A 14,496-nucleotide genomic window follows, 5' to 3' on the forward strand; every position below is an offset into this window, starting at 1 on the left:
GGATTGTAAGTTCAAAGCCAACCCCAGCAATTTAGCAAGGCCCTAAGCAACTCAGTGAGACCCTGTCTGGAAGTAAAAAAAAAAAAAAAAAAAGGGCTGGGGATGTCACTCAGTGGTAAAGTGTCCCTGGATTCAATCCCCAGTACCAAAAACAAACAACAACAAAAACAATAACAAAAAACCACAGAGTGTTGGTGCTGTAGCTCAGTGGCAGGGCACTTGTCTTGCACGTGTGAGGCACTGGGTTCAATCCTCAGCACCACATAAAAAAAACAAATAAAATAAAGGTATGCTGTCCATCTACAACTATGAAAAAACAAAACAAAACAAAACACCGTAAAAGTTTATCTTCTCATAGTCTGAAATCCAGGTGTCCTGAGGAGGACCTGCCTCCTCCAGCTGATGGTGACTGTTGGCTACTCCCAGGTCCCTTGGCTGGTGGCTGCATCTCACCAGTCTCTGTGTCCTCCTCAGGTGGCTCACATGGCTGTCTTCCTTCCGTGTGTCTGCATACAAAGTTCCCTTGTCTCTCACAGGGCCACTAGTCACTGGTTTTGGACCTACTCTAATCCAGTGTGACTTCATTTTGGTTTTCTGACTTCTGTAATGATCCTGTTTTCAAACAAGGTCACACTCACAGGTGTCAGAGGTTTGGACTTGAATGTGTCACTTTGGGGCATGGGCATTCTACTCCTAAGACCTTTGGAGGTGCATGAGTCACCAAAGACACATTAGCAGACTAGAGGAAACCTGGTTGGCCTGGGAAGGGGGAGCCGATTCCCCCTTCTGTGTGTTCAACACTTACTTATCAAGTACATTAAATTAATTAATTTTTTTTTTTGGTGCTAGGGATTGAAACATCTAGCATTTTATATGGGTCATCTCAGTCAGTTTCACAACTAGCATTGTGAAATTGTTTTTCTTTCTAATTTTAGTTTTGGGTTTTGTTTTGTTTTTGTTATTACTGAAGCATTTATTTATTTTTTTTTGAAACTTTTTTTTTTTTAAAGAGAGAGAGAGAGAGAGAGAATCTTTCAACACTTATTTTTCAGTTTTCGGCGGACACAACATCGTTGTTTGTATGTGGTGCTGAGGATCGAACCCGGGCTGCATGCATGCCAGGCGAGCGCGCTACCCCTTGAGCCACATCCCCAGCCCTATTTTTTTTTGAAACCTTGACACATAAAAAATAAATAATATTTTGAGGGTGGTGATGTACAATTTTGTAAATGACTTTCTCCTTGTAACTAAATGATCACTAAACCTTTTATTTATTTATTTTTCATGGTGCTAGGGATGGAACTCAGGGCTCATGTGTGCCAGGCAAGTGCTGTACTACTGAGCCATAGCCCTAACCCCAAATTGTTTCTCTTTTTTTTTCTTTTTTTTTTTTATTAGAAACTTTTTAAAATTTATTTTATTTTTAAAATACACGACAGCAGAATGCATTACAATTCCTATTACACATATAGAGCACAATTTTTCATATCTTTGTATATAAAGTATGTTCACACCAATTCATGTCTTTATACATGTACTTTTTTTGCATTATAATTCTTATTACACATATATACCACAATTTTTCATATCTCTGTTTGTATATAAAGTAGGTTTCGTGTCTTCATACATGTACTTTGGATAATGACGTCCATCACATTCCACCATCCTTACTAATCCCCTGCCTCCTCCCTTTCCCTCCCTCTCCTCTTCCCTATCTAGAATTCATCTATTACTCCCATATTCCCTCTCCCTACCCCACTATGAGTCAGCCTCCTTATATCAAAGAAAACATTCAGCATTTGTTTTTTTGGGATTGGCTAACTGTACTTAGCATTATCTTCTACAACGCCTTCCATTTACCTGCAAATGCCATGATTTTTAAAAGAATATATATTTTTTTTAGTTTTAGGTGAACACAATATCTTTATTTTATTTTTATGTGGTGCTGAGGATTGAACCCAGTGCCCCACGCATGCTAGGTGAGTGTGCAACCACTTGAGCCACATCCCCAGCCCAAATTTTATTCTCTTTTAATGCTGAGTAAAATTCCACTGTGTATATATGCCACATTTTTTTTTTTTATCCATTCATCCACTGAAGGGCATCTAAGTTGGTTCCACCGTTTGGTTATTGTGAATTGTGCTGCTATAAACATTGATATGGCTGTGTCCCTGTAGTATGCTGTTTTTAAGTCCTTTGGGTGTAGTTCAAGGAGAGGGAAAGCTGGGTCAAATGGTGGTTCCATTCCCAGATTTCTAACGAATCTCCATGCTGCTTTCCATATTGGCTGCACCAATTTGCAGTCCCACCAGCAATGTATGAGTGTGCCTTTTCCCCCGCATCCTTGCTAACACTTTTTCTTGTTGTTTCCCTTTTTCACAAAATATGATTTATCATTTATTCTTGGATTTATCGGATATTTGAGTGCCTGATGAATCTTGAATACTTTTTTGGTTCACATTTGGACAAAGATTGAAAATAATAACTTGTGGATTAATATTTGTCTGTTTGTGGAAGGGAATATACCTGGGACATCATCACAGATATACAAGGTATACATTTATTTGAAAGCACATTTTATCCAAATTTGACTCACAAGTGCATGTGGATATATATGTGCTATACGAAAAGTGTTATATGTTGTTTTATTTTGGGATTGAACCAAAGGCCTTGAGCGTGCTAAGCCTTCACTCTACCCTTGAGTCACACCCCAGCCCCATATATGTTTTAAGATATCAGTAATTTGTACATTGCTTTGTGTTAATCATAAAAAACTAGATATATGACATTTAACTCTGAATGTATGTGTATATAGCAAATATTAATACTTGCATATATGATATATTTATATATTCATATATATTTGTTACATGTATTATATAATCACATGAGTGTATATATATATATATTATACAGTAGTAAAATTGATAAATTTACATTGCTTTTGGAAGATTATTTTAGAATTAGATTTGGGCTGCCTCAGCCTTTCAAGTATTTGGGATCAAGTGTGTGCCACTGTGTGTGGCCTATTTTTTGAAATCTTTATTGTAGTCATCTTTGATTTGGGTTGTATATAAATTGGCATTATATATAATCCTAACTTGAGAATAACATTGAAGGGAATGACCTATCTTTTCAGGATGGTCAAAATTTTATATTTACCGGGCATTGGTTTTCTTAATTATATTTATTTGTGCAACTTTGGGAACCAGGCTGGTGAATCATAATTGTCCTGGAAGTGAAGGGAGGGGTCCGTGCAATCTTGTTTTGGCTTGGTAGAGACAAAAAGGCATGTTCTGTGTACAGATCTGTAACTTCTGTGCAGCAAGATGCTATTTGGTGCTCTGAAAGCCCTTTCATTTGATTCCAGCAGTAACTTTTTAAATCATAATATTTTTTATAACTTTTTTTTTTTTTTTAGGAAGGTGTTTTTTTTTTTTTTGGTGGTGGTGCCGGGGATTGAACCCAGGGCCTTGTGCAGGCTGGGCAAGTGCTCTACCAACTGAGCTATCCTCCCAGCCCCAGGAAGGTGTTCTTATCTGCATGTTGCAGATAAGGAAACTGAGGCACCTTGTCTAAAGATCTTATCCTGTGGCCTGTGGAACCTAAAATAGCTGATGTTTGACTCCTTCACTGTTTCTAGGGTGTGGATCTCGCATTCTCAGGGGTGTATGACACTCTGGGGTCTATAGAATGCAAAATAGATGACATATATTGAAGACTTTGCAGAAAAATTCTAAAATAATACCTGCCATCCAAGTTAAGAAATCTTTTTTTTTTTTTTTTTTTTTTAAAGAGAGAGTGAGAGAGGAGAGAGAGAGAATTTTTTTTTTAATATTTATTTTTTAGTTCTCGGCGAACACAACATCTTTGTTGGTATGTGGTGCTGAGGATTGAACCCGGGCCGCACGCATGCCAGGCGAGCGCACTACCGCTTGAGCCACATCCCCAGCCCCAAGAAATCTTAACATTCCTTGGACGTTGCCATGAGGTCCTCCTTGTTCTAGAGGTGACTGCTGTCCTTGTATTCTCTTCCTTGGACTGCCATAACAGGGCCACGTACTAGTGGGGCAGGGGGCCTCAACAGAATTTTATTGTTGTGTAGTTTTTGGAGGCTATAAGTCTAGAGTGAGATGCTGGCAGTTTGGGTTCCCTCTGATGGCTTTTAGCAACCCTCTTTTCCCCTTCTAGCTTTTGATGACTCCAGGATTTCTTGGCACAGAGACACATCATTCCAATCTCCGTCACTGTCTTCATATGGCCTTCCTATAATGGACACTGGTGTCATTGGGTTTAGGGCCTCCCCTGAATCTGACATGATCTCATCTGAGATCCTTTCCTCAGTTATATCTGCATGGACCCTTTTCCCAAATAGTGTGCTATTTCAGGCTCTGGGTAGACATATATTTGGGGGCCACTGCTAGACTCTTCCATTCCTTGATTATGTTTCTCATTTCCTGGCCTAGCACTTGCCATCGGAATGTGTTCCCAAGCTGCAGGTTCAAGTTGTGAAGAATGGAACCCAAGGCCTGGGGTTGGGGGTGAAGTTTCCTTAGAGACATGATTTGGGACAGTCAGTGGCTACCCAAGTTCTTGAGCCCTGCGGAGGGGAGAGATCCACACCCCAGAAACAATTAAGGAAAAAGACAGAGTCTAGGAGACATGAAGTTCTTGCTCTTGTTGTAGCTGAAGCTTTGACTCCTTAACTGTTGAGTGGAGGGATTTTATGGGATTTAAAATTCATGTTTGAAATTTCTCTATTTAAAAATAACTTATAGAACTCACATGAGATAAAAATTAACCATTTTAAACTGAATAATTCAGTGGCATCCAGTACATCACAGTGTTGTGCAGCCACCACCATCACCCCAAAAGGAGACCTTGGACCCATTAAGCAACCACCTTCCTCCACTCCCATCCCTGTTCTTTTTATCTTTCTTTCTTTCTTTCTTTCTTTTTCTTTTTTTTTTTTTTTTGGTACTGGGGATTGAACCCAGAGGTGCTTAACTACTGAGCCACATCCCCAGCTCTTTTTTATATTTTGTTTAAAGACTGGGTCTCACTGAGTTTCCTAGGACCTTGCTAAGTTGCTGAGGCTGGCTTTGAACTTGTGTTCCTCCTGCCTCAGCCTACAGGGCTTTGGGCTTCTGGGATTACAGGTGTGTACCATCACCCCCGGCTCCCATCCACTTTTTATCTCTATGGATTTCCCTGTTCGGGACATTTTACATAAATGGTGTCATGCAGCATGTGGCTTTTTGTGTTTGGCTTCTTTCTGCATAATGTTTTTGAGGCTTGCCTATGTTGTAGCCTGTGTCCGTACTTCATTTCTTTTCTTTGTGTAGTACTAGGGTTTTGTGCCTGCTAAGTAAATCCTCTATCACTAATCTACATCCCCAGCCCTTTTTATTTTTTATTTTGAGATAAGATCTCACTAAGTTGCTTAGGGCCTCTCTCAGTGGCTGAGACTGGCTTTGAGACATTTTTTATTTTTAAATAATAGTACCATATTTTAAATAATCATCGTACCATATTACCATATATTCATAAGTATTCCTACAGTTTAGTAATAAATCTTTTTTTTTAGTATCAGAATTGAACCCAGGGACACACTACCATTCCCAGCCCTTTTATATATTTTTTATTTTGAGATAGGGTGTCTCTAAGTTGCTTAGGCTGACCTCAAACTTGTAATCCTCAGCCTCTCAAGTTATTGGGATGAGACCCTGTCTCAAAAAAAACAAAAAGGGCTGGGGATTTTGTCAGTGGTAAAGTACCCCTGGATTAAACCCCCAGTACCAAAAACAACAACAAAAAACTACCATTTATTAGCTATCATGGTTATTTTAGGATCCTAAGTGGTCAGTCCAGTGAGACTGGAGGGCATAGATTTCACTGGTTTTGATGTTAGGCAGCTGCATAAGCTTCATATCACCCCAATTTCTCCACCTGTGTAATTAGTTGACCCTTGTTACCTGTGGGTTCTTCATCTGCAGATTGAACCCAACATGGATTAAATATGCTAGAAAAAAAATGGGGTCCATATTGAACATGTACAGAATTTCTTTGGTCATTTGTCGGGGGCCACCCTGAACAGGTAGGAGTTATACACACAGCTTGAAGTCCTGAGCCAGGAGGTACTGGACTGGCATTGCACCCACTGTAACGCCTGTTGACTTAACCTCTGCTGGCATAGAAAGTGCAGCCCTGTGGGTGGGCATCCCCTGATGGGTTGAGTTACACCCACCTGTGTGTTGTAATCCTACCCCTGCCACTTTTTTTGGACAGAATGTTCCATGGAGTAGCTCTCCCCAATGAAAGCCAAGCTTCAGGACATGCCCTCCCTCTCTCTCTCTCTCTCTCTCTCTCTCTCTCTCTCTCTCTCTCCAGCCTCCCCTGTTTTTCTTTGCCCACCTTGTGGGAGCTTGAGGCTGGAGGCGGCCCGTGAAAAAGGTATTTTGTGTGTCTGTGGGTGATTTCATGTGACCCCGATGGCTTGAGTGACCCCTGTTCGGTAGCCCACGCTGAACAGGGGCTATAGTCATTATTCCCTAATTAGTGTGTTATACAGACGATGTGCACAGCATTTACATTGTATTAGGTATTATAAGAATATGATTTAGGGCTGGGGCTGTAACTCGGTGGCAGAGCACTTGCCAAGCCTGTATGAGGCACTGGGTTTGATCCTTAGCGCCACATAAAAATAAATAAATAAATAAAGGCATTCTGTCCATCTGCAACTATAAAAAATTTAAGTATAAAGAATATGATTTAATGTATATAGGAGGATGGGCATACCTTAAATGTAAATACGATGTCACTTTATATACGGACTTTAGCATTCTTGGATTTTGGTGTCTTTGGGGGGTTCCTGAAACTCTCAGATACTCTCTCAGATACGGGGGGATGACTAATTATAAATGAAATTGACTAATTAGGTAATACTACCTTCCCTGCAGGCACTGCTTGTATTTAATGTGTATTAAATCATTTCATCTCAGGACAACCCCTGGGTTGGCTATTTTTGTTCCTATATTATAGGCAGGGAAACTTACACTAAGAGATGCTAAGTGGTCCAAGGCACAGTTGGAAGTCCAGCTAGAATTTGGATTCATGCATCTTAGTGTGGTGCTGGCCTGGGCAGCTGAATTCTGGCCTTCTATGCTGACTCTGGGGTTATGATTTTCATTTTATTTTATTTTATTTTTTGGTACTGGGATTGAACCCCGAGTTGCTTAACCACTGAGCCACATCCTTAGTACTTTTACTTTTATTTTGAGACAGGGTCTCACTAACTCGCTAAGGGCCTCACTAAGTAGCTGAGGCTGGCCTTGGACTTGTGATCCTTCAGCTTCCCCAGCTACTGGAATTATAGGTGTGCACCACCACACCCAGTTGGGGCTGTGATTTTATTTTATTTTTTTTGAGAGAGAGAGAGAGAGAGAGAGAGAGAGAGGGAGAGGGAGAGGGAGAGGGAGAGGGAGAGGGAGAGGGAGAGGGAGAGGGAGAGGGAGAGGGAGGGAGGGAGAGAGAGAATTTTTCAATATTTATTTTTTAGTTCTCAGCGGACATAACATCTTTATTTTATTTTTATGTGGTTCTGAGGATGGAACCCAGCGTCCTGTGCATGCCAGGCAAGCAAGCTACTGCTTGAGCCACATCCCCAGCCCGGGGCTGTGATTTTAGGATCTTTATCTTAATCTTATCTCTGACCTCCCCAGCAACCTTCTTGAATTTGACCTTGAGCAAGGTTAGGGCTGAGAGGTGGGCAGAAATGGTAGACTGTCCAGAGAAAGGGGAGGCCTTGGGGACTCAAGCAGCAGATTCTGTCAGGTGGGCCTCCCAGAAAACCTGAATGGAGCCTACCTGTTTCAGTTACTCTGGTTAAGGAAGGACCAGCACTGCCAAGATAGTAGCCAGGATTTCCAGCAAAGACCAGGGATGCCCCCTGGTGGATCCACACCCTCCAGATGCAGAGCTGTCTTTTGGATCAGCTTCCCAGGATGTCTAGGCTGGGAAGCCTGACCACTGAAGTCTGGGGTTCTTTCTGTTTCGTTGTGTTTTAGCATGTAATCAGAGTGCACAGTGTTTATTCCAGGATGTAGGATAAGAGCCCGGGCTCTGGTATTTGATAGGATTGGCTTCACATGTCAGCTGTCACTCACGAACTGGACATTCCACATCTAGATAGTTGTCTGGGCTTCAATTTCTCATCCATCAAATGAGAGTCACTGAAGTTCCACCTCATAGAGCTGGGGCCATGAGAGCTCTGTAGAGGGCGGGATCATGCTCAGTGAATGTGCATGGTTGTCTTCCATGGAACAGAACCAGTTACTCTGTGGGCCTTGGTTTCCCCCTTTGTAAGACAAGAACAAATTGTGAAATTTGGTTGTGAAAATTAGACCTTGAACTCAAACTTAGAACACCTACGTTCTGCTACACGTGTAAGAGGTTAATTTTATGATTTAGTTCCTACTGTGTGAATGGCACTGTGTTTATTTATTCAACAAATATTGACCAAAGGCCTGTTCTAGGGCAAGTTCTCAGCCCAGAGCTGGGCACATAGCAGTGAACAGGATGAGATTGGCTTTTTTTTTTTTTTTTTTTTTTGAGGAGAGATGAGATTGTTAACCCATATCAGCATCCACGTTAATTCAAAATTTCATCTTATTTCAAGGACTGGCACACTTTTCTCTGTAAAGAGCCAAAGAGTAAACATTTCAGGCTTTGCAGGCCATGTGCTTTTTGTCTCAACTATTCAGCTCCACCCTTGGAACATGCTAGTGGCCCTAGACAATATGGAAGCCAAGGAGCATGGCTGGATACCAAGCAAATTTTATATGTGCCCCTGAGAATTTGAATTTCATATAGTTTTCACATCAAGAAATAATACTTTTTTTGATTTTCACCAATGCATTTAAAAATGTAAAAAACATTCTTAGCTTGTGAGCTGTCCTAGGCAATGGGCCGGATTGGCCCTGGGACTGTCATTTGCGGACCCCTAGTGAGGGTACCCATAAAGTTTTGCAGCAGCTGTGAATAAGGGGTCAGTTGTTTCATTCCCCCTCCCCGCTTCCCATACCGAGGATTGAACCCAGGACCACTCTTTCTATTTTTTATTTTGAGAGTCTTGCTGAGTTGCCGGAGTGACCTTGAACTTGTGATTCTTCTGCCTTATCCTCCCAGGTTGCTGAGATTACAGTACAGGCATGTGCCATTGTACCCAGCCCACTTATTTATTTTAGTTGTAGATGAACACAATATCTTCATTTTTATTTATTTTCATGTAGTGCTGAGGATCGAACCCAGGGCCTCACGCATGCGAGGCAAGCGTTCTGCCACTGAGCCACAACTCCAGCCCTTGTTTTGTTTTGTTCAGTATTTCTGAGTCTCCATGGACCATGCATTTGCCACTGAGCTGCTGGGGAGTTGGGGGTCTTTCCAGATAAGATAAGAGCCGTCATGCTCCTTGTGCCTGTGACACACAGGAGGTGCCAGCCTCCTTAGTAAGTCACCTTGAACTCTGGCAGTCTGTGTTGTGTGTGTTTTCTCCCCTTTCCCAGTACTTTTCTCCCCTCTCTCGTTCTTCCCTGTGTGGCTGAAGTTCTAGAGACAGTTTGTTCCCATGTCACAAAGGAACAAAATGAGTCTCAGACTGGAAAGCGCCTCAAGAGTTCGTCAGTCAGCGGCACTGACTGGCAGCAGGTGGTGCTCAGTGGGAGGGTTGGTCTGCAGGCCCTTTAGGAAGCCATTGAGGACACCTTAGGAAGCAGTCATGGGCTGCCACTCTGGTGGAGGGAGGCAGACAGGGTGGAGAGAGGTCGGGCCAGGAAAAGGGCATTAAGCAGACATGGAGCAGAGGTTAGGAGAATGGGACTCCCGGAGGAGGAGCAGGTGTTGTTTTGTGGGGGGCTTCCAAGTAGGTCCTGTGCAGACAGGTGACCAGCATGTGGATTGTGTCCCCAGGGAGCCGGCGGCTGGTAGATGTGATGGACGTGAACACCCAGAAAGGCACGGAGATGAGCATGTCCCAATTCGTGCGCTACTATGAGACACCTGAGGCACAGCGGGACAAGCTGTACAACGTCATCAGCCTGGAGTTCAGCCACACCAAGCTGGAGCACCTGGTCAAGCGCCCCACTGTAGTAAGTCTGGCTATGGCTGTCCCGGCACCTGCCATGGTCCCCTTCCTTCCCGCCCTGCTCCTGAGTTGGGAATGGCTGGCATGGGTGTGGCCAAGGCTGGTCCCCTGGGTGCCAGGGAGGAGATGTTGGGAGCAGGGTTTTGCCTTCTGTGCAGACTGAGGCAGGAGGATGGGATGGAGTGGATGGGGGCAGCAGCTCAAGGCAACCAGAGCCGTCCCTGGAGCAGAGGGGGCATTTGCTTCTGACCTGGTAGTGGGGCCAGGAACACTGAGTGGCCTGGGTTTCAGGTGGACCTGGTGGACTGGGTGGACAATATGTGGCCCCAGCATCTGAAGGAGAAGCAGACGGAAGCCACCAACGCCATCGCAGAGATGAAGTACCCGAAAGTAAAGAAGTAAGACGGCCTGGTTGGTGGGGAAAAGAAGGGGTGGCCCCCAGCTTGGGGAGGCCAGCAGGGCGATGCCTGGCTGTCCACATGAATTTGAGTGTCACTTTGCAACTGACCTCCTTCAGAGCTGAGGGGCCTGGGCTGGGCCACAGTTGGGACAAGAAGGGTGTGGGCCTTGGTTTGGGCAGGTTGGCATCTTGCTTCTCTGAAACCCTAGGCTCTGATTCCTGCACTGGGCAGGCTTTCCAACCAGCTGGCCCTCGGGCCTCCCCACAGCTCCCATGGGGAGGAAATGATCTGAGAGGGAGGAGCCATGGGCCAAGATTCCATGTACACGTGTGTGTGTGTGTGTGTGTGTGTGTGTGTGCGCGCGCGCATTTGTGCAAAGCTTGGTCTACTCCCTCCATGTGACAGCGTGTCCTGGGAATGGGCGTTTTAAGGGGGACCTGTCCACAGTGGACACTGTTTGAGGCCAGAGCAGGAGAGGGGGGTCTAGTGTTTCTCTTTTCCTTGGCGTTGAGACCTGGGATCTCTGACCCAGAAGAAACTTTCCTGAGCAGAACTTGGAGTCATCTTATTCACCAGAAGTATCTTAGAGGGTGCCCTCCTAGCAGAGGGTTGGTGCAGGGTAGGGAAGAGACCTTGCTAGACACAGCATGACCAGCAGCATAGCCTGTGATTGATGTTCAACCCCAGCAGTGGCACCTCTGGGCCTCTTCATGTACAGGGACTTGATAAATGGATCTCTGGGCAGAAGTCACCTTTGGGATTTCCACTAGCTCAGGCCCTCTGTTTCCATCCCTTAAAGGGGAAGGATTTGCTGGCTGTCGCAGCTTCCTAGAAGAGCTACTCTCCCTGCTGCCAGCAATACCCTCAGAGCTTACAGGCTGTGAACTTTCCATCCCTCCGCCTTCCATTCAGTGCTGTGTCTTGAATGCAGAGTGCGTGCCAGGCTTCCTAGGGGAGGCCAATTGGTCCTGGGCTTCTAAAGGTTTTGCTTTCAGCAAATCCCCTCCACCCCCTTCTCTAATTGCTTCCTAGACATTTCTCCTCCCCCTTCAGGCTGAAGCTCTATACATCACTTGGACAGAGTTGCATCCATGAGAGAGACCTGGCTCGAGGCGGGGAGGAAGAGTAGCAGAGTTTGTTTCCAATTCTGTTTTTTTCTGACTGCAGCTAGAGCCCCTGGGAGGGGAAATAGAGGGAAAAAAAAAAAAAAACTAAGGGCCCCACCCTGTGGAGAAAGTGCCCTGCAGCACCAGGCTACTACCCTGAGGCTCTGATCCTGGGCCTCGGGAAGCAGATTCTTGGGAGGAGGATAGGGAAGGAGGAATCTGGGCTAAAGTCCTCAGGAGGAGAGGCTAACCTGGGCTTTAGGGGATGGTGGCAGTGGGAGGAGGGGGAGGGATGGAGGAAGGGAATCAGTCATTTGATTGATTCATTCAGCAACCATGTACTGAGCCTCTGACTGGTGCTGGGCACTGGGGACACTGTGTGTGGGTGGGGGGCTGATGAGGCCTCTGCCCACATGAAGTGTAGCTTATGGGGAGACAGATGTTAATCCTGTAACGAGAGACAACACTTGGATGCTTGCATTTGGGATGAAGCCACCAGGCAAAGTTGGCACTGGCACCAGGGGACTACCTGGTCAGGGAGGTCAGGCAAGGAATTCTGCACTGGGTTCTAAAGGGTTTAGGGGGCTCCTTAGATGATGAGGACTGAGGGGTTTTCTGGCTGGGTACAGAGGAACTGGGATGGTTTGGGAGGGACAAGGGGACAGGTGTGGATATGGGAGCAGGGTTTTGGGAGTATTTGCAACCTCGGGAGACAAAGGGTTTGTAAAGAGCCAGACTGAATAGAGCCTGATGCCCCAGTTTCCCCCCAAAAGACTCAGAAACCTCTGAGGTTCTAAGTGGGCAGGATGTGTTCAGGGTTTTATTCTGCAAATCCTCCTCTATGTAGATTGAAGTGGGCGGGGCCAACAGATGGGAGGAGGCCACTGTTTGGCCTGGATAGACAAGGATCCGGCAGGGGAGAGAAGAAAGGAGAAGACACTTGGACATGTATTGAGGAAGTAAAATAGGTAGCACTGGGGGATGTAGATATCAGTTAAGGTCTGCCTTACCTTCCCTTTAAATAGCAAGCTCTATAAACACATTTCAAATCCTCTCTAAGGACCAAAAAATCCTTCTCTAAGGACCAAAAAAAAAAAAAAAAAAAAACGGGCTCACAGTTTGCTAGGACCACATATCTTTGAGGCATGGTGTAGCAAATAGATTTCCAAACTCTGTCAGCAGCCACGGAAACTTGTTACAGGATTTGAACCTTGTTAGGAAGGAAATTGTCACCTTGGAAATAATCCATTTGTTTGGCTGGAAAGAATGCTGATTTCAGATGTTCATAAGCAAGGTAAAAATCCTACCACGATAAAGTCCTCTGGGACCGTGGAATGGTTCTGTGGAATTTAATTAAAATGACATTGTTTCTGGAAATCGCAGAGCTTCCTTGCTGGAGGCGCCCGCGGAGCAGAGACAGCTGCTGGTCCTTCTGAATCAAAGGTTTGCGGGCGCGGAAGGGGAGTACGAGGCACTGCTGCTTGCGCCCTGGCTCCAGGATTTATGCTGTTCACTTGTGGTCTGGGGGTGCTTTAGGAATTTCAGCAGGTTTTGGGAATACTTGCAACCTTGGGAGACAAAGGGTTTGTAAAGAGTATGCTAATGTATGTTATGGTGCCAGACACTTCTCTAAGAGGTTGATAGATCACAATGAATAGAGTCAAGTCCCCGTTCTCACAGAGGGTGTTCAGGGTGTTCGGAGCTGGGGAATAATTTGTTGCTAAGTGTCTCAAAGAGACCTAAAGCAGGGATGGCAGGCGGGCACACACCTGTACCAGCTATTTAGAAGTCTGAGGCAAGAGGATCACAAGTTCAAGTTCAGCTTGGGCAATTAGTGAGGCCCTAAGCAACTTAGTGAGACCCCATCTCAAAATTAAAAAAAAAAAAATTAAAAGGGCTAGGGATGTGGCTCAGTGGTAAAGTACCCCTGGATTCATTCCACAGTGCAACAAACAAACAAACAAACAAGAACAAAAACATAAAGCAGGATGAAGGGGAAAAAGAATGATGGGTGGTGATCCAGTTGATCTGCATCTTGGCATTTCCTCTATCTCCATCTGTACCCTATAGAAATGCTTTGAATTGTGTAGGATTGTTTGTCTTGAAATTCCTTTTATGTCTAAGCAATTGACAATTATTTGGTACTATCCTTGCATTATTTTTGTTTGTTGTTTGTTTGTTTTGGTGGTATTGGGGGATTGAACTCAGGGACACTTAATCACTGAGCCACATCCCCAGCCCTTTTTATTTTTTATTTTGAGACAGGGTCTCATTAAGTTGCCCAGGCTGGCCTGGAGCCTGTAATCCTTCTGCCTCCTAGTGTCTGGGATTACAGGCATGAGCCACGGTGCTCAGCTGCTTTAGCTCTTTATTGATACATAACCATGACCCTAAAACTTCACAGCTAAAAAAAAAAATTAGCAGCTTAAAACAATTGTAGATCAGAAATCTGAAAGTAACTTAGTAGGATAAATTTGGCCCAGGGTCTCTTATGATCTGTGTTAAGACTTAGGTCTGATGGGCATAGTGGAGCACCCTGTAATTCCCAGTTTATTCTGGAGGCTGAGGCAGGAGGATCACAATTTTGAGGCCAGCCTTAGCAATTTAGCAAGACTCTGTCTCAAAATTCAAAGAGCTGGGCATGGCTCAGTGATAGAACTCCACTAGATTCAATTGCCCAGTACTGCAAAAACAAAAACAAAAAGTCTTATGCTTGGGTTGCATTTATTTAAAGGCTTAATGGGGAGATTGAAGGATTCACTTCCAAGATGGGCATTTATATGGCTGTTGGCAGGAGGCCTCAGTTTTTTGCTACATGGATCTCTGCACAGGTTCACTTGAACATCCT

General features: G+C 44.5%; 1 protein-coding gene across 8 annotated transcripts in view; it reads left to right on the plus strand.

The window, feature by feature from the left end:
* Kdm2b (lysine demethylase 2B) overlaps window positions 1–14,496 on the plus strand; it is a 124,608-nt gene that overhangs the window by 21,804 nt on the left and 88,308 nt on the right. For all 8 annotated transcript variants that reach the window (XM_026386008.2, XM_026386003.2, XM_077796105.1 and 5 more), the window contains 2 exons: window positions 9,967–10,145; window positions 10,433–10,539. In XM_026386008.2, the coding sequence (XP_026241793.1) occupies window positions 9,967–10,145; window positions 10,433–10,539 (286 nt within the window). The remainder of the gene's footprint in view (window positions 1–9,966; window positions 10,146–10,432; window positions 10,540–14,496) is intronic.

The sequence above is a fragment of the Urocitellus parryii genome, chromosome 3 (assembly GCF_045843805.1).
Source record: "Urocitellus parryii isolate mUroPar1 chromosome 3, mUroPar1.hap1, whole genome shotgun sequence".
NCBI classification, from domain to species: Eukaryota; Metazoa; Chordata; class Mammalia; order Rodentia; family Sciuridae; genus Urocitellus; species Urocitellus parryii.